At 40.0% G+C, this 26,870-nt stretch overlaps 1 protein-coding gene across 7 annotated transcripts in view; it reads left to right on the top strand.

Annotated features, from left to right (window-relative positions):
- usp22 (ubiquitin specific peptidase 22) overlaps positions 1-26,870 on the top strand; it is a 130,916-nt gene that overhangs the window by 74,528 nt on the left and 29,518 nt on the right. For all 7 annotated transcript variants that reach the window (XM_087997740.1, XM_087997742.1, XM_043711780.2 and 4 more), the window contains 2 exons: positions 10,412-10,525; positions 13,820-13,921. In XM_087997740.1, coding sequence (XP_087853866.1) covers positions 10,412-10,525; positions 13,820-13,921 — 216 coding nt within the window. The remainder of the gene's footprint in view (positions 1-10,411; positions 10,526-13,819; positions 13,922-26,870) is intronic.

Here is a 26,870-nt window from a genome sequence, read left to right on the forward strand (position 1 = left end):
TTTAGTATTGTTGGTTGAAGGATGCAAAGAGATCTGGGACCTCCTGCCCTCCCCAGCCTCCTATTTGATCGATCCTTTTGCCTCGACCTGGGAAGGTGAGTGAGGCCTCACATTTAAAGTTGCTCCTGTTAGGCTACACTTGCTGAATAGAGGAATCCAACAGTCCTGAACTAAGGTATCTGCCTGGATGGTGTTAAAACCACTGGGTAGGATGTGAATCAAATTTTCTTTTTCTGTTTTATATATTTTTGGGGGGATTTATCTTGATTCCTTTATGCCAGCTTGCTCTGTGCAAAAGCTGTCTTTGCCTTTACAGATGGCAGTAGTGCCTACACTTAGACTGATTTGTTATTTTGTGAATCACTTTTTTTGAGATGCTGAAAGACAAAGTGGCAAATAAATGCAGTTACTTTGGGCATTGCAAAATGGAAGAGCTTGTTCAGCAACTATGTGCTTCACATTAATCATAACTCAAGCTGAGCTTTAAAAAAAAATCAGTGGCACTTTCATACACAAATACTTTAAAAACATGGTGTATTCCATCTGCTTCTCTTCCCCTCTTTGTGTGCCTTTCTGTCTTTCTCTGTTACCCCAGCAATTCAGTGAACTTGCAATTTTATGTAGTGTACACTGAGCACAAGCAGTTGCTGTCACATCTGTTTATGTGGAATGGTGGGATATCCTAGACTATGTATCATGAAATTCTACATGATTTCACCTCTAACTTGAGTTTTTACAGCACTTTTTTCCTCCTTTAGAAAATGTGTGGGTTCAAGTATCTGGTCAGATTTGTTCAGCTGCTAAATGAGCTGAATAACATGTATGCATTTCTTCAACATTGGAATTTGGAATAGGCTTCACATGCTGACGTTTAGCAGCACGGTTGCTGTGGTAATATGCAAAAGTCTTGTTTCCGAGGAAACAGTTGAAACATTTTATAAGCAAAGTAGAAGTCAAGTTGGTCTACAGAAAAGTAACTTTATTTCTGGGTACGCATAGAAATAGGTAATAAACTTTGGAGGATGTAGTTTGAATGTATCCAAAATGTGATAGCAAAGCCAAATGTTAGGGATACCAAAAATCATGAAATCAAATGTTGGAAGTATTTAGTAGGTTAGGCAGTTTCATGGCAGGTAAAACAGGTTAACATTAAATCTTTTGTCACTACTGAGAAAAGGTGAATGGGATTGGTGAGGGAAATAGGGGGCAATAGTGGGGTTAAGAATTTAAGATCAAAGCAGTGAAGATTTGCAGTCAGGTGGAGGGCTTGACTGATTTTAATGATGAAAGATTTCTTTGTGCAAATGGTAATGTAGCAGAAGCTTAAAACTTATGGACCAGACCAGACCCCTTCATGTGTTGAGGGTTGCCCAAACCCTAACGTTTCTTAATTTAAAGGTTATTGTGATGCAACTAGTCATACTACTATTAAGCAAATCAACTTATTTAAACATTTAATTAAAATACAAACGAGAACAATTTTTAAATAACTTAACTATTGGAAAACTTAACCTGATCTGTCCTCCTCTTGGCCTGCCCAGAGTATTCCCTGTAGATGTGCATAAGAAACTCTTCAACATCCTCACTTTCTGCGGAAGAAAGAATATCTTGTTAGGTTGGTTGTCTGGAAATCCCCGGGCCTGTCGCGTTGCTGTAAGATTGTTATGGAGCATATCCCCTTGGATTTTCTTACAAGTATAGTACACTACAAAACTGAGAATTTCTATAAGACTTGGTGGCTCTTTCAGGACTACCTGGACACAGATTAAGTCTACCACACTAATAGCTTTGAGTCCAGTATCCAGAAAGGGGGAAACTCCAAGCATTTGAATGTGAAAATTAATGCGCTCAATGTTGAGTTAATTTTTGTTTTGCTGATCTGTATTATTATTTAAGTAGTTACATAGGTTTTATTTTACATTAATACATGAGGGTGGTTTGAGTTTTTACATTCTTCTTTGTATTTCTTTGAATTGTATTGTTTTGTATTGTATTGTTTTGTATTTGTAGGAAAACATTTTTCAATAAAATTATTTGAGAATGAATAAAATAAACTAGCAAAAATGTAGTGTCTCAAACCTGAGACATTCATTCTCCTTTGCAGTATACTGTTAGCAAAACTAATCATTTAGTTCTGTATTAATTGACAAATCCAGAATGGGTGTTGTGCAATTCATTTTCACCTGAACTCAGCAACTCCTTGCAATTCTGATTGCATTAGTTAAATGTTACAAGCAACTGGATACATGAATGTATGGTCAAGTAAATATAGGCTTCAATACTAATTAGTTTGCATTTAATGAAAAAGTAGTGTTGAGGAGAGAAATGTTTTCCTTTCTGTATTCCATGTTTGTAGTGGACAATTGACCGTGACTCAAGATAGCTGCTCACGATTTCCCCACAGTTGAAGGATTTGTGTGTATTTGAGCATGATTTCAGAACATAATGTCTGTGGGCAGAGTATCATCCCTTGAATAGATGTACCAAGCCAGATATTTAACATTCACATTTATTCTTTGTGTGCTTAGCCAAAACTGACTTAATGTCTTCAAATTTGAAAGCTTAAATGTTGTACAGAAATCAGTTCTTCTCAAAGAGATGATAAACCCATCTCTTTTTTTCTGTGGTTTGTGATGGCTTTAGATGTCAGAATCATTAGGTGTGGTCTTGTGATCAAAGTCTTCAGGTAGCAAATGTTCCACAACCCAGGAGAAATGGATCACTTGTGGACAAACTGCAAGAGCCATGATTCTTTCAGCCAAAAGAACAGAACCGTGCCTAACAACAAGTTAACAATAGCAATATGAAATGGTTGCAAATTCACTTCCACCTATCTATTTGCCTCAACAAAAACTTGACAGGTTCAAAACAAAAATTACAGCCAAGCTTCTAATCTTCTCCAGGTTTCCTCTTAGGGGCCACTGTATAGGATAACTTTTAATGTACATTTTTAAAGGGCTGTCCGAATGGGATTTGTTTAGTCTTCTGTTGGTAAGCTAGCAGCAGCTTTTTCTGCAGGATCCATCTTTACTTGTGTGCAAACCACTGTGTTTGAGGGAGTTAAATTATGGGGTGCTGTGTGGGGAAAAAATGCATTTAAATCAATTTGCTTGGAAGTCCACTTCATCCTTATTACTGAAAATTGCAATAACCAGCATGGTTAAATACCCACCATTTAAAACGTTGCTTGCTGCTGGAAGTTGAGGAAATGGGTAAGAGCTATCCCATCGCTCATCTGTAGCATATCTTTCAGCAAATGGCTTCTCTTTATATAGTATCCATGTCTTTCTGGAAATTGCACAACACCAGGTTATAGTTCAGGTTTAATTAGAAGTACTAACATTTGGAGCGCTGCTCCTCCTTCAGGTGCTTGTGGAGTACACAATTGTAAGGCACAATTTATAGCATAAGTTTAGTGTGATGTAACTGAAATTATACATAGTGCTTCCAGTTAAACCTGTTGGACTATAACCTGGTGTTGTGTGATTTTTAACTTTGTTTACCGCAGTCCAATACTGGCTCCTCCAAATCATTTCTGCAGTTGGACCAAGTTCCATTATCTTCTAGTCCACTTAACCAAACGGCAACATTGCCCCAACTTAAGTAATGCTTGACTTAAAAACCAACTGTTTTCCTTTTAGGGAGAGAGTGAAACCACAGATCTCAAAACTGTCTCTGAAATATCTTTTTTTGAGACCTGCAATATTTGGATATGTAGCCTGTATTAATTTTGGCTACTTTAGCATTTCCAGTTGTAAACCTACTGTGATTTTTTTAGCCTTTAGCTACAGCCAAACTCTTGTTCCCATTTGGAACCCTTTATCTATGTCTCCCACTCCCTCTTTTCATTTCAATGTAACTTTTATAGTGAGGGTCATTAGCATGGGCTGTTAAGGGAATAGTACCAATCTCCAACTTTCTTGTCAAGGTTTTCTTTGAAAGTAGCTCATGAGCTCTTGGCCTTCAGTAAGCCATGGCTCAGTCTAGAGAAGGATTTGCTTTCAGGGCCCATGAATGAAAAGGAAGAAGGGGTTATTGCAGTAGGAGAGAAGAGGCTCAAGTACATGTTTGCCTTTTTTTAACATTTTAAATTTCATGCTGCTGAGTTGTGAACATCTGTGTCCAAAATATGCTTTAACATCCCCTTCAATCATTTTATTTTTGGTTGCTTGTACTGAACTCATGTTAGTTGGTGAAACTCAATTGAGTTGTAACTTGCATTTGAACTGAAATTATTGGGACATTTTAAACACTACCCCTTTTGTGCATTGGCATATGTTGTGAATGTACAAGGTTGAGGACAGATTGAACTTAACCAGCGTGTGTTTGTTGTAGGATGTATAATTTAGTACTATTTTCTCACCCAATACAATGTAGTATCAAAAACTCCTAGCAAAACTGGAATTAATGGAAATTGGAGGGCATGTTCTTTACTGGTTAGTCATACCTGGCACATAGCAAAATGATCATGGTGGCTGATGGTCGATCTTTTCAGTTTCAACATCTCAGCTAAAGTTCCTCAGGGTAGGGTACGAGGCCCAAGCATCTCCTGCTGCTTCATCAATGACTTTCCCTCTATCATAAGGTCATGAGCGGAGGTGCTTGCCAATGATGATTGCATAACATTCAGCACTATTTGTAGCTGCTTAAAGACTGAAGCACTGCATGTTCAAATGCATTGGGGTTTAGACCATATCCAGGCTTATCCGAAGATATGCAGATTAGGTGAATTGGCCATGCTAAATTGCCCATAGTCTTCAGGAATGTGTAGGTTAGGTGCATGAATCAGGGGAAATGTGGAGTAATAGGGTAGGGGAATGGGTCTGCTTGGGTTACTCTTCAGAGGGTTGGTGTGGACTTGGGCCAAATGGACTGTAGGGCTTCCATGATTGGCCTGTCAACTATCCAGGAACGTTTTGTGCCATGCAAATGCTAGGCAATAACCATCTCTAAAAGAAAGTCTAACCACCATCCCTTACCATTCAATAGTTTTACCATCACTGAATCATTTATACTACCCTGATTTTCATGCACCCCAAAATCACGAAAAAAAAGTCTTTGGAATTATCAATTTGTATTTGACATAAATATAGCTAGGAGGGTAGGAATACCACACTGAATAACTTGCCTCCTGACTTCCTCAAAACATGTTCATGTCTACAAGGCACAAGTCAGGCCTGTGATGGAATACTCCTCACTTGCTTGGGTCAGTGAGTTTCCAATAATGCTGAAACTTGACACCATCCCAGATGAAGAAAGTTGCTTGATTGGTACCATCTCTACAACTATCCACTCTACTCACTGACACACCGTCTCCATGTGTACCTTTTTCAATTTGCGCTGCAGAAATTCACTAAAGATCCTTGGACAGCAATTTAGAAGCCCATGATCACTCTCATCTAAAAGGACACCGGCAGCAGATATACCACCTTCAAGCCAATCACCATTCTGACTTTGAAATCTGTCACTGTTCCTTCACTGCTGGGTCAAAATCCTAGAATGCCCTCCCTGAGGGCATTGTGGTTTACATATTGCCCGTGGATTGTAGTGGTTTTGGAAGGCAGTCCACTATTATATTCTCAGGCAACTCTGGATGGGCGATAAGTACTGGCACAGCCAGTAATGTCTGGATCCCATGATTGATTTAAAAAAAAATAATAATTAGTATCTATAGTTGGGGAATTTGGTACATTTGAACATCTTTAAAGGATGCTGTATACTCAGCTGGGAGGTTTCCCTTCCCCATTTGTTGCCAGTACTTCTTGCATGCATCTGATGGAGGGCAAATGCTAATGGCAAAGTAATATTTGTAACAGATTATGCTGCAAATTTTCTTGCTGATAGCAGCCTATTTGGCCTTTTATATGGCCATCAGTAGAATCTAGCCAAACAGCACTTATCAATCTTTATCTAACTGACAAGCTCTGATGGTTAATTTTTTAAATGAGCACTTTTTTTTTCATCGTTTCTGATGTATCTTGTAAGGACACAAAAATATACACAATACCATGCATGGATTTACCTGTGCCTTGGAATGGCCCCAACCAGTTTCAACCATCCCCAAGGATCTGGTTATCCCATGTGACAACAGCATGCAAGTAAAGAATACGGCATCATATTTCCCTGCAGCAGTGAACCATGTGACAAGTGCCACAAATGAGCTAGCTTCCACAAGCAGGAATAGGGCAGATCCAATGTCCAGGCCTTCCACCAGTGAATCCTGCAAGAGCAAATGAGTTCGCCTGCTAGTCCACTGCAATAAATAGTCTCCTTGGCCAACCTCATTCATCTCACTTTGTAGGACCAGCACCCCCCTTCAGCAACCAGGTGTGGTCTCCACAGTCTGTGCCTTCACCATGTCTCCTGTCCTAACTGCCTCATTCCAGCCTAGGATGCATCCCAACTATCTCTGCATCATGTTTGACCAAAAGTTAATGCCCTACATTTGTAATAGGAGCTGCTCAGGAAAAGCCTGTGGGTCAAGGGCACTTTGCTTCTCTGGAGCACAGTGCATTGCTGCTTCAATTTGTTAACCCTAGGATGGCAAGCTGGCATGGTGCTGCCAACTACATTGGCTTGAATTCTGACAGCCTGGACTTAATAGGCAAAAATCATTAATTGCAATACACTAGACATCTTGCAGCATTTTGTTAACAAATTCTAAGTTTTGTTCCTTGCTTGGAAAAAAAAACTCAAGTTGCCATAGTCTTATGAAAGCATAAGGTTGCTCTCTAATCAGAGGCGCGACTGGTGGTGGTTTAACCTGAGGATCATGATGCCTCGAGTGAGGGGAGAGGTTGAGTTGTCGAGATTTTCATGGTAACCGAGCCAGTGCAGGAATTCAATCTGTGCTGCTGATGTCATTTTGTATCACAAATCAGCCATCTGTTTTGTACAGCTCCAATATAACCGCTCTGCTGTTAACTATCCCATAACTAATAAAATCAAATGTCTTGTATGCCTCCTTCACGACCTTATTAACCTGTCTGGCTACCTTCAAGAACTTGTGGAGAAGCACTCCAAGATCCTTCTGTTCCTCTGAGCTTCCTAGTAACCTGCCATTCATCAACTACTCATTGTCTTACTTCCACAGTCCATTGCTGCATATTTATCAAGGTTAAATTCTGTCTGCCACAGATCTGCATATTTCACCAATCTGTCTGCATCTTCCTGTGACCATAGTCTTTTTATGCACTAACTATCTGGCCAATGTTTGCACATTCTGTAAACTTACTTATCATTCCCCTCACTACCTCAACTATATATACATCACAAACAATAACGGAAACAGCACTAATGCCTGTGATATGCTACTGGATACCCGTTCAGTCTCAGGCAGCTGTCTACCATCACCTTCTCTCCTGCAACTAAGCCAACGTTTGATCCAATGAATAGGAAAGGATGTGGGACAATGCTGGTGAGTGGGACTAGGTCAGATTGGGCTGTCTAGCCAGCATAGGCTGATTGGACCGAAGAGTCCATTTCCATGCTTTATGACTCTATGGCTTGCCAGGTTGCACTCTATCTGATTTGCTTTTACCTTCTTTTATCAGTTTCCCATTTGGCACTTTGTCAAAGGCTTTGCTGGCATCCATATAAATTTTATCAACTGCACTACCCTCATTTGCACATGATCACCTCAAAATTCAAGCAAATGATCTCCATTTGACAAAGCCATAATGAGTCTTCCAGATCAAACTTTGTCCCTCCAAGTGGAGATTAAATCTCTCCTTCAGAACTTTCTCCAGTCGTTTTCGGTTGATGCGAGACTTACTGGTCTATAAAAGTGGTAGAGATAGACCAGGGAATTTTCAAAGTGGGACCACATTAGCAATCTTCTAGTCCTCTGGTATCTCCTGTGGCCAGAGAGAAATTTAAAAACCTGGACCAGAGTCCCAGTACTTTCTCTCTCACACCCCAGCAGCCTGAGACAGAACTTTTCTGGATCTGGGGATTTGTCTGCTCTTTGAGACTGCCAATACCTCCTCACTCTCTGTATTAATCTGCTCTTAAATCTCTGTAGTTCTTCCTGAGTTCTGCACCTATATTCACTAAGGAGTGAAGACTGATGAACCAATTGTTTAACACCCTGCCACTGCCTTCAAGTTCCAAGCACAGATTGCCCTTTGGTCCCTACCAAGCCTTATTACTCCCCTAGTTATTCTCATCCCCTTAACAGAAAGTACGCTTTAAATTAGAATATGGTACAATTCACCCTGAAATTAAGGTCTTTGATCTATTAAAGGAAATTATGAAGATATGAGCAGCATGCCCATTATGGATGGGGCAATTTAAACTAAAAGGATTTGTCAGTAGACAAGCAATAGCTGGTACTTAAGCCAATGTTTGCAGTCTTCTGTCTGCAAAGATATGTATGTGCCTCCAGGGCAGAAACATCTGAAGAGAAAAATAAATCAATTGAGGTTAAGTATAGAATTTAAAGGTTGCACTAGATTGAAATAAGTGGCTTAGACATTTTTAATCTACCAGTTCAGGCATGCTCATTGGAGGAGGTAGGACTTGGAGGCCATATTTTTCAGCCTAGTAATAGGGGTATTATCAGTGTGCCACAAGAGCCTTAAGAAGTTACCTTAGATATTTTTAATCAACCTATTCAGAGATCTATTGCACACCTCTGGTGCAGGTGGTATTTGAAATTGGGCCTTCCTACTCAAACTAATTATTCTACTGACAACATTTTGGAAGATATAATTTTCCACTGGCTGAGGATCAGGCAGCTGGGGAAAAGGTTGGGGCCTGAAGCAGATGGCAAAACTTACTCTTTTTTTACTGCTGAATGCAGAGGAGTTCTCCACTGCCACCTTTGAGGCATGGGAGCGGCCTGTTTGTGAAGCTGCTGCTGCACACCTGTAACCTAGATTGGGGAATGCTTGGGGTTAGTGGTATGGAGGAATTAGACACAGCAGTACCCCTGCCTCTGGGCTCAGCCTTTTCCCAACTTAGGGTAAAGCAGCAGTTGGAGAGAGTTGGGTGGCAATGAGCGCAGGGTATTGGCGGCTGAGGAGACCCACTCTGCAGATATCATCGGAGAGGGAAGCGCCACATCTCCAGCTGTAGCCTCAACTTCCTATATGAAGTACTACAAGACCTGGTTCTTGGGATAAGATGTATCAAATAAATCCAGTATTCCTGGGAAAACATTAGGAGATCATAACCACTCTCTCTTGAAGTTAAGGGTAATAATGGTAAATGATTATGAATTATATGGAATTGGAATAATTTTAAGGGATTTGTAATTGGGCATAGAGATGCATAGAAATGCCAGCAACTGAACATTTCCCTCCAAGTCCTTTGACTTTGTTCCTAATAGGACTGTGGGTGTAGCCACCTTCAGTGCATTAAAGTGGTTCAAGAAGACAGCTCGCCATTCCCTTCTTGGGGCTCGGCAATGAATGCTGGCCTTGTCAGTGAGACCCACAACCTGCAAATGAATAAGGAAAGGACAAGCCCTCAGCATTGACTTAACAGGAGCTTCTCCATTTGCTGAATTTCATTCGTAGGTGTTACTTGATCCATCAGTTACAATGGATTGTTAACAGGAGCTTCTCCATTTGCTGAATTTCATTCGTAGGTGTTACTGGATCCATCAGTTACAATGGATTATTATTGGATTAATGTTTTTGTTGTATTTTTGTTTTTAAGTGAAATGACTGCTTATAGAATCTGCTGATCTTGCTTTTAAAAGATTGAGGTAGATCCAATTGAGTTTGTATCTGTACCTGTTTTGGGTTTCTCAAATTACTGAAGGATTTTCAGGCTGCCTGATTCCTGTGGTATGTCTTGCCCACCTCAGATTTTGAGCTTTCTATGGCCACATGCACCCAGAGAGCTCTAGCCTAGCACATTGGCTGCCCGTACTTAGAGTGCGCCTCATTCCAGAATGACTTAGCATGCTTGTTCCTGCCAAACGCATACACCTTTTTTTCTGGGATACACAAGCTAGGAATTGGCACTAATAGACTGACTGACTGCCAAGGAGATGGATGAGCATCTGGAACCAGCTCTGGTGCTACTGACCTGGCTTCATCATGGGATACCTCACATGAACCTCCCTTACACTGACTCTATATTTGGATTGGGAGAGGGAAATGGAACTTGCCAAAAATGGCGGCTGTCATTGATTGTGTCTGCAACTTGTATGTTCTGGGGTGGATCTTCTGTTTTTGTCCTGAAAATCTTTTTTTCCCAAAAGGAATTCTGTTACAACTTTTCTGGCCGTCTTGGTCTTTTGAACCTTCAGAGAGAGAGAATTGGGTCTGAATGTTCATCCTTTCTGTATTCAGATTTTCTTTCAAAGTTTGTTCTAATGTAAAGTCAACAAATTATTTGTAATAGTGATTATATCTATTATTTTCAAAATTTATATTTTGGTTTTCTTTCTCTCCACCAGCCATAGACCTCTTGTATGGAGGTATATATTGTTTTATGTGTCAAGATTATATATATGATAAAGACATGGAACAAATTGCCAAAGAAGAACAAAGAAAAGCATGGAAGTTGCAAGGTATGTGGTAGTGACTTTATATGTTTCGTTTCATGTTTGAGGTAGTGTTTAACGGATGCTCCCTAATGAAGTTAGGGGAAAACTACTATCATGAATAAACGATATAGTGTAAAAGTCATGAATTATTTGTGCTTCTCTTGTGATTGTGATTATTATGTGATTATTATTAAAAAAAACTGAAATTTTTTTTTAGTTAAGTGAAGTTCATTCCTAGTACAATAAAACATTCTATTTTTGTATCTAGGTATTGACATACCAAAGGGATTTGGTATGGTTATAGATAGGAGCAGAAGAAATTTTATGAATGTTGATTAAACAGGAAGTTAGTGAGAAGAGTCTTTTGGGTAATTAGATTCAAATGTAACAAAAGCATACATTGATGTGTACAGTACAGGCAGTTTGGAGTCAGAATGCTGGTATTTTGTAGGGATACCTTTTGTCTTATGATGAAGAGGACTTGTGTTTAGAAACTGCAAATTGGGTTGAACAAATTTGTGATGACTGCAAAAGGTCCCTCCACCATGTTTGCTAAGATGGAGAAAGCAATCTGTGTTTTTATTGGAGTCAAAGATTGACTACTTTCTCCTCTGTCCACCTGCAGAAGGCAAGCCTTAGTTCTACATGTCCCAGGTTCCCTCTCAATGATTTCTGAAACAGTTCATTCATTGCAGCTTTTCTTCTTTATATTAAAGCTTTAAGTTATGCAAGTTGCTTTTTTTATAACTTTCTAATATGTGCCTGTTTTGTCAAAGTGAGCATAACTAAAAGCTAGCTGCAAACTTTACTCTTAGAATCAAATTCGCCTAACATCCAGCCCAATACATGAGTAAGGTGTTGTCTGTTTGCTATCTGTTTTTGTACCTTTAATATTTGGCTATTTGCATTGGATTACTAGAACCTTTATGCTTTGTCTCAGTTATTATGTTGTCTTCTACACCATTGATAACTGCCATAACTCATGTAATTAGTTATGGTTAACTTATTACTACGAGGGAAATCATGTTCCATATCTGTTTTAAAAAAAAAGGTTGTTAGCATCTCCTTGTGAAACACCATTAAGTTACCATTTCCCAGGAAGTTTTGTTTTATTGCAAACCTTTTGTCTTATTTTTAATTCTTAATTTGTCAGATACTTAATGAGTCTTGAATTGTATATTAGTCTTGTGCACTGATTTCCATTGAATATGTGAATCTTGACAAGACAAACTGCATGTATTGCATTGCAGCCTTTCTGCTAATTTAGTTGCTATAGATGTACAACAGTATGATTTAACTGATCAGAGATAAACCATCTGGAATGGTGCAAGTTGTAGCCTGTGTAAGTCATTTTTATTTTAAACATTTTTGTTAAAGAAGTAAGGGCAAGGGAAAAAAAACTTGCATTTATTTTCTGTGTTATCCCAAAGCAGCTACATTTTTCATCTGGTCTCCTTCCTATCAGAAAGATGTGAAACTTGAAAGGGTTCAGAAAAGATTTACAAGGATGTTGCCAGGATTGGAGGATTTGAGTTATAAGGAGAGGCTGAACAGGCAGGGGCTGTTTCTCCTGGAGCGTCAGAGGCTGAGGGGTGACCTTATAGACATCTACAAAATTGAGGGGAATGGATAGGGTAAATAGACAAAATCTTTTCTCGGGATGGGGGGAGTCCAGAACTAGAGGGCATAGGTTTAGCCTGAGAGGGGAAAGATATAAAAGAGACCTAAGGGCAACTTTTTCACGCAGAGGGTTGTGCGTGTATGGAATGAGCTGCCAGAGGAAGTGGTGGAGGCTGGTACAATTGCAGCATTTAAAAGGCATTTGGGTGGGTATATGATTAGGAAGGGTTTGGAGGGATATGGCAGGTGGGACTAGATTGGGTTGGGATATCTGGTCGGCGTAGAAGTGTTGGACCGAAGGGTCTGTTTCCATGCTGTACATCTCTATGACTGTAAAAATTCCAATCACAGCAATAAAATGAAGCATAGGGCCAGTTGAGATTTGTGCAACTGCTCCAGTAGGGCATGTCTGGTTCAGAGTGTGATTTGTATTTTGTTTTCTCTCCCATCTCTTTGTCTACCTACAGAATTACCACCATGTACAGAATAGGCTCAGGTCCACTTAGTCTATTTTGTCTGTGCACATAGTTTGACTCCTCACTGATTAGATTTTTTTTAAACTGCAAATGTATTTGTACATTGCCCCTTACAATTGCATAGAGTTATGAAGGGTTTACTTCACAAAACAGCCCATTTGGCACAAGGAGTCCATGCTGGTGTGTGATGCACTTAGAGAACAAATTATAAAAAGGCTTAGAGGCATAGAGCTGTCCAGCACGGAAACAAACCCTTCAGTCCAACCTGTCCATGCCGACCAGATATCCCAACCTAATCTAGTCCCACCTGCCAGCACCCCGCCCATATCTCTCCAAACCCTTCCTATTCATATACCCATCCAGATGCCTTTTAAATGTTGCAATTTACTAGCCTCCACCACTTCCTCTGGCAGCTCATCTCATACACGTACCTCCCTCTGTGTGAAAAGGTTCCCCCATTGGTTTCTTTTATATCTTTCCCCTCTCACCCTCACCCTAGACCTCCAGTTCTGGACTCCCCCACCCCCCATGGAAAAGACTTTGTCTGTTTATCCTATTCATGCACCTCATGATTGTATAAACCTCTATAAGGTCACCCCTCAGCATCCGACACTGCAGGGAAAACAGCCCTAGCCTATTCAATCTCCCTATAGGTCAAATCCTCCAACCCTGGCAACATCCTTGTAAATCTTTTCTGAACCTTTTCACGTTTCAACATCTTTTCGATAAGGAGACCAGAATTGCACGCAATATTCCAACAGTGATCTAACCAATGTCCTGTACAGCCACAACATGACCTCCTAACTCCTATACTCGATGCTCTGTCTAATAAACGCTGCCTTCACTATCCTACCTACTTGCGACTCCACTTTCAAGGAGCTATGAACCTGCACTCCAAGGTATCTTTGTCCAGCAACACTCCCCAGGACCTTACCATTATCTAAACCTACCATTGTATGCAATATTCCCATCCCTCTCAAATACTTAACTAGCTTTTCCTTGAAGGCACTGATAGTATTTATTTCAGTGAAATACTGAACTCCATTAAGTGGCTTGATTTTAGCTCCTCAGGAAGGATCTTGTGGAACTATGTAAGACTGTTCTCTGGAATATGATGGAAGATTTCTGTCCACCTTGTAATTCTTTGCACTTTTATTTAGAACCTGAGTGACATTAACCAGATCATATGTTATTAAAATTGAATTTTTAACCTTTTTTTAAGGGGTTGGTGAAAAGTATTCAACGTGGGAACCAACAAAAAGAGAATTGGAGTTACTACGGCATAATCCCAAACGCAGGAAGATAACTACAAATTGTACCATCGGTAAGTGAATTAAAATGTGGGAAAATGAAGGGCCAGAACACCTGTGGTAATGGTTTGAAGGTCATTAGTTTGGCAGTCATTTCCAAAATTTTGTATTATATTACAGTAAAATAATGGGGCACTTAATCATTATTTTTCTTGGCACTTTGTGCAGTTAATAATGCTTGTGATGAAATAACATCATTTGAGGATATTGATAGACCAGTGATCCATATTGGACATGTAAGAAGGTTTATCTTTTTGGATTTTCAGCAACAGTCTTGATTCTTCACTGTGAAAAAAATCAAAGTTCCATGTCCCTCCTTTTTGTTGAGATTAATTGTGTCAAAAGACTTTAATTTTGCTTTTTGCATTTGGCTTGCTAATCTTGGGATATCTAATGTTTAATAGCAAGTCTCTAATAATATCCATTTGATAAGTGACTTTACAGTCCTCCAGAATTGATGCTGGTCAACACACTGGTCTCAAGTTAGTTTTCTATTGATCTTGATAATACATAAATGCTCAGAATTCTGCCTTTAGCTAGCAAAGCATGGAATGTTTGGGCTGTCAGTTCAGGGCTTTTTGAGATACTTTGTGCCGTCTTTGGCCACACTAGTTGGGGTTATAAATCAGTCTTTCCTTATCAATGAGAAACAGACAGCAAATGAGCAAAAACACTGGAAATATTGAAATAAATACTCTGATCAATCCATATCAGTGGAAAGAATAGACAAATTAATAATTCAAGTTGGAATAGTTCACACTGTTTGCAGGCTTAATGTTGGTCTTTCAAAACCATTTTGTATAGCATACTGTTTTCAGTTCAGGATTCAGTGAGTTTGTTAATTTGGCCAATCTTGAAATTCATTTTGTTCTTGTATCAAGAATGTGAATTTACTGAAATTGTGTACTGTTGAATGGAAAACAATGTTAGCGATGTACAGTAAATTGAGTCAAGATGTGACCTTACCCTTGTAAGGATTCTCCTTCTGCTTCAGTTTGCCACTATGTGAACAGTTGAAATTCGTAGTTAACAACATCAACAGGTTATTTAGCCCACCCTCTCACTCCAGCTAAATTGCATGTATCCATACAATTTCTTCCCTACAAGAAGGTCGTCCTAATCCAGTGCACACTCAAAACCGAAAGAATTGTGGATGTTGTGAATCAGAAACCAAAATAGAAATTGCTGGAAAAGCTGAGCAGAAATGGCAGCATTTGTGAAGAGAAATCTAAGTTAACGTTTTGGGTCTGGTGACCCTTCCTCAGAACTGATGGTAGCTAGGAAGATGTCAGTTTAAATGAAGAAGATAGGGTTGGGGGAGGGTCACCTGCACATTCTTGATCTTTTTTTCCAATAGCATCGCAAAATGCTGGCTGAGGGTTGCACCACCCCTCAGTTCCACTTTATCCTCTGGCTCATTAACCTTGTTCACAAGAAGGCCAGTGTGTCAACTACAGTCACGCACCTAATTACATCTGATCTTGACTCCCTGGATCAATATCTATCAATAGCTTACATGTTGCAACCTCTGCCACTAACTGTCATTGAATCATGAAACTCGCAATGCAGGAGGGCCATGTTGACTGCTGGTTCGAGCTCTTCAGCTGGTGCATTCTCTGAATTCCTCTGAATTCCATTTCACTTGTCACTTTTTGGACCTGTTTATTGCTTCCTCTTTTGAATACTTAAATGAGTGCTTTTTAAACTTTGTAGCTTTTACTCCTCTCATCTATTTGTGTAAGGGATGTCTGAACAGTAAACAAAAGCGAAATGCTGTATTTACAATCTATGTACTTGAGGCTCCTTTATGTTGCGATCACCAATTTCACAGTTTATGTTCAGTGCATGCTGTCCTCTTGGACTCATGCTGTTGTTACTGGTCTAAAATGACCAACATTCCCTGTAAGCTGCACAGCTGTTTGGAGGTTCCACACACCCTGATTGGCAGGCTGATGTTGGCTTTCAGCTTCACAAGTGCATGGATTTCTGAGGTCTGCATAGTTGGGGGGAGGGTAGGGGATATTTACAAAAAATGTAAAAGATGAGTACAGTTGTAAATGAATGCATATTTCAATTTTTTACTTGCTCAGTTAACCAGCGTCAAGCAAAGAGTCATGCTTTCAAATCAACTGTCTTCTCCGGGTTTTTTGGAAACCTTTTTGAGATTATAGAATTAAATTATTTGCTTTTACTGCATTTTTGACTTTGCTACTACACAGCAAATGGAATTGAATATTTAACTAACTCTTCAGTTGTAGACTTAAAAAGCTTTTAGAATGTTTTGCAGGTACATGTTCTAATCAGCTGAAAATACCAAGTGGGAATCCAATCAGATGGTGGGCAGGTCAGATAAATGTTTAGTTTCTTCTCATGATGTAGGCATTTTTCGGTTTTTACATTTTCTTTTCTCTTCCCACTGCTTCCCACTCCTCTTCCCCTGCTTCCCCTCTCCCTACCTCTCTTCACTTCCCCTCAGTCCTCACCCCTTTTTTGATCTGTCTACCTTCCCTATTCTGACCAGATTAGTTTTAGAACCTTTTGGCCTAAATCAAACTTGCCTGCCCCCTGTAAGCAATTTTAAATGTGTTCCTAACTAATAAAGAAAACATGGCTTACTTTTGTTTGAAGGGAGCAAAGGAGCCCATTGGTTAAAAGAAAACAAGCCTGAGTGAATTGAAATAACACTTGCCCCTCAGGAGGTTCCAGGTTTATTGTTTTATATGTTTATCACAATCTCCTAAATCTTGAATGCAGTTTTGCAGTATTTTTCTAACAGGGTTTTTCGTGCATGCACCTCTTTTGGCCAATTGTCGTAGAATGTTTCCCAGACTATTTGGATTGCAAATATTAGTTGAATCTGGGTAGCATCACAAAGCACAGCTTTCATGTGCTGGAAGACTATCCAATCCCTCATCTGTGACATGGAGGTTGGCGCTTCTTTTCTTTCAACACTCGATGGTAACTATGACATCCATGTTGGGAGTCTGTTGCTTTGTCTTTGGTGTTTTTGTTCTGCTACACTTCCATGGCAGTTGCAACTCTCTCCTCTCCCTCACTTGGGAGATTTGTTCCAAATTACGTGCTTCCATATGTCAAATAGAGCCCTGGTTAGACCGCACTTGGAATATTATGTTCAGTTCTGGTCGCCCCATTATAGGAAGGATGTGGAAGGGTACAGAGAAAATTTACTAAGATGCTGCCTGGACTGGAGGGCAGGTCTTATGAAGAAAGTTTAAGGGAGGTAGGACTTTTCTCATTGGAAGAAAGAAGGACAAGTGGTGACTTGATAGAGGAATACAAGATGTTGAGAGGCATAGACACAGTAGATAGCCAGAGACCTTTTCCCACGGCAGAAATAGTTATTACGAGGGGGCATCATTTATACGAAGTTTTAGAGGCGATGTCAGAGAGTGGTGGGTAGGTGGAATGCAGTGCCAGCGATGGTAGTAGAGTCAGATACATCAGGGACATGTAATCAACTGTTAGATAGGCACATGGAAGATATTACAATGAAGAGCATGTAGGTTAGTCTGATCTGAGAGTAGGATAAAAGGTTGGCGCAATATCGAGGGCTGAAGGGCCTGTATTGTGCTGTACTGTTCTATGTTCTGTGAAAGTATTTGAAAAGGGGGCAGATGGATTTTGACATGTCCGAGATTTGAGAGCAATGCAGAATCGGGCATTAAAGAGAATTTGAGACCAACATCAGTCATGATTTTAGTGAAGGACAAAGCAAGCTTGGAGGGTGAACAGCCTACTCTTCTTTCTGATGTTCTCACATTCTGTTATTGGAAAGTTAGTGGGTGTTATTTTCCTGGATGTTCAGTTATTGAATGTTGCAGTCAGGGAGACTATAAGCTTTTATGAGCCATCTCCGGGTTGGGTATGGGGTCTGTATTCATAGTGAATCTGGGTCGAAAACATCTACAACAAATGATGCACAAATTGCAGAGAGGGGAAGCTCTGTAAAGAGAACTGAGGGGCGTCTTCCATACCCAACCTGGGTTTTCAAATTGCATTTTTTAAACTACCCCAAACCGTGTGGTACATTGTTGAGGGGCTGGATGGTCTCCTCTGTTTCTGTGCACCAGGTGATAGCAGTAAGTTGCTTCCAGCTGCTCCTGCCAAAATGTCTGAGGGGCTGATTGGAGCACAGAAACATGGGATTGAGGAGCAGGAGTGGTTTATTAGGCACTTTGAGCCCCCTCCTCCACAAGGCAATAAGATTGTGGCTGGTCAAGTTGTGGTGTCAGCCCAGCGTTCCTGTCTGTATCCTATGATCCATGACTCACCTCACGGCCAAATATTTCACTAATGCATCTTCCTTCCGTGACTTCCGCCACGCCCCTGCCACTGCCGTCGTCGCCACTACTTCTGTCCCCACAAAAGCCACACCACGGTGGCACAGCGGTTAGCACTGCTGCCTCACAGCGCCGAGAGACCCGGGTTCAATTCCCGCCTCAGGCGACTGACTGTGTGGAGTTTGCACGTTCTCCCTGTGTCTGCGTGGGTTTCCTCTGGGTGCTCCGGTTTCCTCCCACAGTCCAAAGATGTGCGGGTTAGATGAATTGGCCATGCTAAATTGCCCGTAGTGTTAGGTGAGGGGTAAATTTAGGGGTATGGGTAGGTTACGCTTCGGCGGGTCGGTGTGGACTTGTTGGGCCGAAGGGCCTGTTTCCACACTGTAATGTAATGTAATCTAATCTAAAACCGTTTCCAGTAATTCATTCAAATTAGTAGCACGTGACTGCAGATGTGTTTTTGGGTTTCGAACTAGGTGATGCTTTGACAATTTAAAGTTGCAACAGGTCAAAGTAAGCATATATGCAACTTTTGGCTTCATGGGGGCCATGGGGTAGTTGGTGGCAGAGAGAGAAAGTAACTATCCACAGCACCATCCATTGCAGTGTGGTTTCCCCAAATGAATGTGGTTTGACTTCTGATGTCTACGCACCAAGCACACCATAGAGTGATTTCCTAGAAGGTCATGTTGTAACAATTTAATCTGATTAGGAGTAAATTATACTTGGTTGGCAGCTGGAAATGTTACATTGTTGGGATGATTTCACTAGTTTGGCTCTTACAATGAGTGAATGATTTTTTTTAAAGAAACCAATAGATTCTGGTAGGGGTGTTTCTTATTGGACCACTCATAACCTTCAGTTATCTAGATGTAGGTTTGCTGACTGAGCTGGAAGGTTTGTTATCAGATGTTTTATCACCATTCTAGGCAACATCTTTAGTAAGCCTCCAATGAAGCACTGGTGGTATAGCCTGCTTTCTATTTATATGTTTGAGTTTCCTAGGGTTGGTGATGTATTTTCCTGTGGTGACATCATTTCCTATGGTGATGACATTTCCTGTTCTTTTCTCAGGGGTAGTAAATGGGATCCAAGTCAGTGTTTATTGGTAAAGTTCCAATTGGAATGTCATGCTTCTAGGACCCCTTGGCATCTTGGTAGTCCACAAACACTCCAACACACTAAAACAGCAGCTAATGAATTGGAAGACCTTATATAGACAACAAGCAAAACTAATGTCATTTACAAAATATCTTGCAAGAACTGTAACAAATACTAAATTGGACAAACAGGCAGAAAGCTAGCCACCAGGATACATGAACAGCAACTAACCACAAAATAGCATGACCCACTCCCACTTACATACAGATGAGGAAGGACACCACTTCGACTGGGACAACACATCCATCCTAGGACAAGCCAAATAGAGGCACGCATGAGAATTCCTAGAAGCATGACATTCCAACCGGAACACTCTCAACAAACACATGGACTTGGATCCCATTTACCACCCCCTGAGAACAGGAAATGACATCACCATAGGAAATGACATCACCAACCCTGGGAAAATCAAACATACAAATGGAAAGATCTTTGCCTGTTTCCATAAAGTGTCAGTTTTTTTTTAAAAGAAAGTTTAAGGAAACAGGCAAAGATCTTTTTCACATTTTATTGGTTAGAGGTTGCAGTCTCTGCCTTCCCCTGCCATGTTGATTCATTCGGGTGAAATAAGTTCTGGGAAAGACAGGGATAGAAACTGTTTTCTTTGTCCCAACCTCCAGTCCCAACTGTTGTCACTTACAGATCACCTATTGTATGAATCCATTGTTGTCTTCCCTTAGATCTCTTTAACCTTTTATCTCTCATTTTGCAATCTATTTTTGGTACAGGGATCTATCTAATCTTTTTGTTAAATTACAGTTGGCTTCAAATCAAGATCTGGAGTAGATTAAAACACAACCACTGTTGCATTGAGGAGGGTTTGGCATTCAAAACATGTCTTTTCAACAGTGAAAATTTGTTACATGCACCGTTCATGAAGTGATGTATGTTAACTTCAAAAGATACATGATGTGATGTTAGTCACCTTCTGGTAGGAAGGTTATGAAGGACTGCAGGTGGTGTTGCTTCTTGTGATTGAGTGCATTTAAATATTTAGCTGTTAAATAGATTCTTGCACAAAAAAAACCATAGACTTAAATGGCATACTTTTGAAAGACTACATAAAAATACATGAAGCCCCTTTCTTCAAGCTCCCTGAGCTTGGTTCATTTCTTGAACTATTTTTCATATATCAGTCTCCTATTTTTGACTGCGGTCCTAAATGTGCATACCATACTCCTACCTGGACTGCATAGTATTGGGAAAACATAATCTAGTGAATATGTCGGCAAATGCATGCCTGTAATTTATAGTTATATTCGCTGGGTGACGTGTTTCACTTTGACATTAAGACTGAAAGTGACGGGTTGAATTTAAGATTTATCCAACCTTGGGTGATTTGTGACTCCCAACTTGTAAGTTGTCAGTTCCCTCTGTCTAAATCTTGTTTGATTTTGTTTAACATTTTTATTTGGGAGAGGAAGAGCCATACTTCATGACCATGTTAAATGGTACCCAGAATCAAGGATTGTTACATTTGCAGATGGAGGTCAGTCCATTTCGCCTGTGCCATTATATTCACCAATGCCAATCTCTTGACCTTTTCCTCCTATACTGCTCCCCATTTCTATCCAAATAATCATTTAATGCCTTCTTGAATGCCTCAATTGAACCTGCATCTGCCAGATTTCCACGCATTGCATTCCATATCTTAACAGCTCACTGTGTGAAAATGTTTTTTGCCCCATGTTACCCTTATTTCATGTCCTCATCATTTAAATTTATGCCTTTTCATTCTTTTTCTCTCTTATAAGCAGGAACAGCTTTTTCTTATCTACTGTATCCAGTCCACTCATGATTTTGTAAACCTCCATCAAATCTCCCCTCAGCCATCTCTCCAAGGAGAACAGTCTTGATTTCCCTGGTCTACCCTCATAATTGAAGTTTCTTATTCCTGGAATCATTCGTGTAAATTGCTTCTACATTCTTCAATGTGTTCATGTCTTCCATGTAATATGGTTTTGTACAAGTTAAATATCACTTCATTGCATTGTACATGATGCTCCTATTAATAAAGCCAAGAACACTACGTGTTTTAGATGCTCTCTTAACCTGATGTCACCTCCAATGATCTGTGCATATATACACTCATGAGCATGGTCGATTCTGCTATAACACGTGTTTCTTCAATGTGAATTGGCTTTTAATGTGATTGAAGAATTTACACTTTTAGTTTTAGAACACAAACTTTCCTTATCTTTATTAGTTATAACGCAATTCCAGCCCATTAATTTAAGTGGCACAGCTATTATGCAGTATTCTTAATGCAAGATTGTACAAGAACAGAACTGTCGCGTTATATCAGAGCCAAATGTATGGCATGCAAGTCTGGTCTGCCTCCTATAGGAACGATGTTCTGAAACTTGAAAGGATTCAGAAAAGATTTGCAAGGATGTTGCCAGGCCTGGAGGATTTGAGTTATAGGAAGAGACTGAATAGGCTGAGGCTATTTTTCCTGGGGTGTCAGAGACTGAGGCTTTTATGATTTTACAAACTTGTAGGGGGACATGGATAGGATAAACAGACAAGATCTTTTCCCTGGGATGGGAGAGGACATAGGTTTAAGGTGAGTGGGGAGGGGAGAGATATAAAAGGGATCCAAGGGATAATGTTTTCATGAAGGGTGGTACATGTATGGAATGAGCTGCCATGGAAAGTTGTGGAGGCTGGCACAATTACAACATTTAAAAGACATCTGGGTGGGTATATGAATAAGAATGGTTTAGAGGGATATGGGTTAAACGCTGGCAAATGGGACCAGATTTGTATAGGATATCTGGTCGGCATGGATGAGTTGGACTGAAGGTTCTGTTTTTGTGCTGTACCTTCTATGACATCTTGAAAAATGTCCATATTGCATAAAGGTGGATAAATCCTCAGGACCTGATCAGATGTACCCAAGAACTCTGTGAGAAGCTAGGAAGGTAATTGCTGGGCCCCTTGCGGAGATATTTGTATCATCGATAGTCACAGATGAGGTGCCAGAAGACTGGAGATTCGCTAATGTGGTGCCACTATTTAAGAAGGATGGTAAAGAAAAGCCAGGGAACTATAGACTGGTGAGCTGACATTGGTTGCGGGCAAGTTGTTGGAGGGCATTCTGAGGAACAGGATTTATATGTATTTCGATAGGCAAAGACTGATTAGGGATAGTCAACATGGCTTTGTGCATGGGAAACTATGTCTCATTAACTTGAGTTTTTTTGAAGAAATAACAGAAGGTTGATGAGGGCAGAGTGGTGGATGTGATCTGTATGGACTTCAGTAAGGCATTTGACAGGCAACTGGTTAGCAAGAGTACAGGGAGAGCTAGCTATTTGGACGCAGAACCAGTTGTGTAGGGTTGCTTTTCAGTCTGGAGGCCTGTGACCAGTGCTGTGCTGCAAGGATTGGTGCTGGGTCCACTTCTTTTCATCATTTATATAAATGATTTGGATGTGAGTATCAGAGGCATAGTAAGTTTGTAGATAACACTGAAATTGGAGGTGTGGTGGACAGCAAAGGAGTACAACAGGATCTTGATTAGATGGGCTAATGGGCTGAGTAGTGGCAGATGGAGTTTAATTTAGATAAATGTGAGGTGCTATGTTTTGGAAAGGCAAATTAGGACTTGTACACTTAATGGTAAGGTCCTGGGAAGTGTTGCTGAACTAAGAGACCTTGGAGTGCAGGTTCATAGTGGAATCTCAGGTAGACAGGAATAGTGAAGAAGGCGTTTTGTATGCTTTCCTTTATTGATCAGAGCATTGAGTATAGAAGTTGGGAAGTCATGTTGCAGCTGTACAGGACATTGGTTAGGCCACTTTTGGAATATTATTTTAAGTTCTGGTCTCCCTGATATATGAAGGATGTCATGAAACTTGAAAGGGTTCAGAAAATATTTACAAGGATGTTGCCAGGGTTGGAGTGTTTGCACTTTAGGGACAGGCTGAATAGGCTGGGGTTGTTTTCGCAGGACTGTCAGAGGCTGAGGGGTGACCTTGTAGAGGTTTATAAGATCTTGAGGGGCATGGATAGGATAAATAGACAAAGTCTTTTCCCTGGGGTGGGGGAGTCCAGAACTAGAGGGCATAGGTTTAAGGTGAGAGGGGAAAGATATAATAGAGACCTAAGGAGCAACGTTTTCACTCAGAGGGTGGTGAGTGTATGGGATGAGCTGCCAGATGAAGTGGTGGAAGCTGTCATCCATAGCTTGCTGATGGTGAATCACTAAAACCACTTATGTAAAAATAAATTATTAAATTGAAGTAAGAGTAGAAAATGCTACAAATACTCAAGTCATGCGGCGCTGGATTGACGTTTCTGGTAGATAACTATTTTATCAGAATTGGATGACACCAAAATTGGCTGGCTGAATGCAAAGCCATTTGCCCCTAAATCTTTGATTGAGATTCTTGTGTGATGTCTAATTTTATGCTTGCATTGAAGTTAACACAAATTAAAATAAACACTACCCATGTTTTTTTCATCATTGTTTGAATTGCAGCAATCTTGTGGATTGCTCCTCTTTTCAGCTGCAACTTCCCAAACTGCCAGTGAGGGGCACTGTATGCTTTCGTTATGTTGCTGGAATCTGCTAGAAAATGGCTGTATAGATTAATCCAACTTGCATCCCAATAATAATTCCAAATATTAGCAGGAGGTACAGATTGATTACAGATTCCAAGTGCTAAAAGTCCGTACTTGTTAAAATGGCTCTTAAAATAAATCATTATAGCTATCACTGGTATCTAATGTAGCCTGTGATGGAGAACAGAATAACTAAAAGTCAACAAAGCTTAAAATTCACAAAGTTGAGATTGTGTTTTCTTTCAACAGACAGGTTGGATATCTTGTTAAAACAATTGAACATGTAAGTCTGCGAAGTAGTATCATTATCCATATAACCAATTGCCATAAATTGCTCCAATGCTCTGATTCCTTCTGTTTTAAGATTGAAGACTATTCAATGTTCTTCTGTGACTAAAGTGTATTATCGTTGTACCTACTGGATTGGGCAACCCTCAGTTTTAGCAAAAAAGGGGAGGGAATTGAATTGATATTCATGCATCAACATCAGGTGGGAGTTCCTAAGGGTAGATATTTTTGAACAAGTATTTCAGATATGTTGTAGCACTCCTGAAGCAGATGTGACTTGGATCCAGACTTCCTGGCTCAGAGACAAGGGAATAGCACAGTGCCATAAAAACCCATTGTTCGTTAGTAGCCCAACCATCTTCAGCTGCTTCATTAATAAAGGTGGGAGGTACAAAAAGACAGCCCATCACTGTCGTCTTGAGGGTAATTTAGAATGAATGATAAATGCGGACCTTGCTAGGGTTATCCACTTCCCATAAAAACTAAAAGATAATTGAAAGAGTTTAAGAAAAAATAGTGTAATAATTTCTCATGTCAAAATTATCTGTATTAAATCACTGTCAAAGCAAATCCACACATTCTCTCTCAACTTGGCTAGCTCTTTGAAAGAAATTATAAAGCTGTTGGAACCATACAACAGGGATATTGGACAGTGCTACTTTTAGTATATGTATAGTAGATGAATGAATAGTATGCAGTAGTCTAATTAAGATTTGTCTCATTTTACCATCTGTAGCCAGTTAAATTTGAGTGGATATCAACGTTTTTCTCATGTAATGTTCATTTGGATAACTTATATCTGGATGTTCTTTAAGCCTCTTAAAACTGCACATAAGCATTAGTGAAAAACCAAGGAAATTTCTGCAGTCTTGACTTCAAGGACTTGAATGATTTCTGAGAGGCTGAACATTGCAAGGTTACACTACTTTCACAATGTAACAAGACATTTCCTAATTTGCTTTGAGTTGCAGCTACTTGACAAGGTCCCAGCAGAGCTCCATCATTGGTTTAAATGATTTTCATTCACAGGATTTGCATATTGGTGGTAAGACATTCCATCCCAAATTAACCCTTCTATCAGCTTTATGAAGCCTTTACTCACTTGAACAATTTCCCTTTTTTTGCTTTAATTGTCCCCAGTATACTACTCATTTCTCCCTTTTAAATTCAAGATGTACAGATTCAATATCTTTAAACAATTAGTTTAATCATTCATAGTCAGATCTGAGGAGACCACTTCATGCTATTGCGCAGTGCTCTCTGTCAGTAAAATTGTTAACTGTTCAAAGATCATCCAGATGCGGGAAAAATAATATCTAGTTTCTGGAAATAGGTTTTTAAACAACCCCCCCCTTCCCCTCCAATTGCCTCTCCAGTCTCTCAAATTAGTGCAAGAAACTCATGGACCTGTTTTTGCAAATATTTAAGGTTGTTTGATTGTTTCCCTCCCTTCTAGCCCATCAAAATCTTCACTAAGGTTATTCTCACCCACTATCGTTGCTCTGAATTTGAATGTTCCCTTCAAGGCTTGAATGTTTTGTTTGCTTTCTTATCCCTGAGTTCACGATATAATGTGCACCTATTTTGCTCTTCCTACTAAACTATTGAGCACTTAACTTTCATTTCCGATTATCAAATTGGTTAATATTTGTGCTTCTCAGGTATAACCCCTCTGTCAAACTTGCCGTCTCCTCATGTGCCCCCAACTACCTCCAAGGGAAAGAAATTTTCAGCCCTTCCTCAAACGACCATCCTATCCTTGTTGTGAGGTAATAGTGCTAACCGCTGAGCCACCATGCTGCCCTAATAAAAGATGAGCAGAAATTTGCCCCACCTCAAATTCGGGAAGGCATTATCATAACCTCTTTGTTTCCTATCTGTGAGCTCCATTCTTTAGCCAGGCTAATGTTTGAGGCTGAATCAAATTGTGTACAATCTCTGGTGTATTTAGTCCTGGAATAAGCTTCAGTATAAATCTGCACAATCACAGAGACCAATTGTTTTCAGCTGTACCTCTGCTTATCTAAGGTGTCAAACTGTATTCAATGCCTTTATCTCATGGCTTGGTTTAGTTTTAATATATTCCTGCCAATCTTCCGATTGTGGTTTTTTTTAATAGTCTCTGACTTCAACTGCTCCACCATTGCTGGTGGTCATGCCAGTAGCTACCCAGGTTCTCTCTTCTGGAATTCTATACTCACCCCACAAATCACTTTCTATATTCCTCTCCTTTTAATGTGCTCCTTATCTCTTGGGGCCACCATCTCTTTAATCTATTTCCTTTATGTGGCATGGTGTCTGAGTTAATCTGTAATGTTCCTATAAAGAGTTTGGATTGTTTTTCTTTTGAAGTGCTATTAAATGCAACTAGTTATGGTAATGAGCTACCACCTTCTAAACAATTGCAACGTGAATAACATAGTCCAATTATTTTCTTATTGGATAGGGAGTTCCAGGTTTTTGACCTTTTTTAATGGAGTGTTGATATATTTCTCATTCAGGGTACTGTATAACTTGGAGGTGCGGTGGTGTTGTGGTGAACTTGCCACCGCATTTTTCTTTGTAGGTGGCAGATGTCACAGGTTTGGAAGGTGCTGTTGAAGAAACATTAGCAAGTTCTGCAGGGCATATTGCAGATGGTGTA

Source organism: Chiloscyllium plagiosum, unplaced genomic scaffold (genome assembly GCF_037043375.1).
Source record: "Chiloscyllium plagiosum isolate Xiang-an unplaced genomic scaffold, Cpla_swu_hap1 HiC_scaffold_20, whole genome shotgun sequence".
Classification (NCBI taxonomy): domain Eukaryota; kingdom Metazoa; phylum Chordata; class Chondrichthyes; order Orectolobiformes; family Hemiscylliidae; genus Chiloscyllium; species Chiloscyllium plagiosum.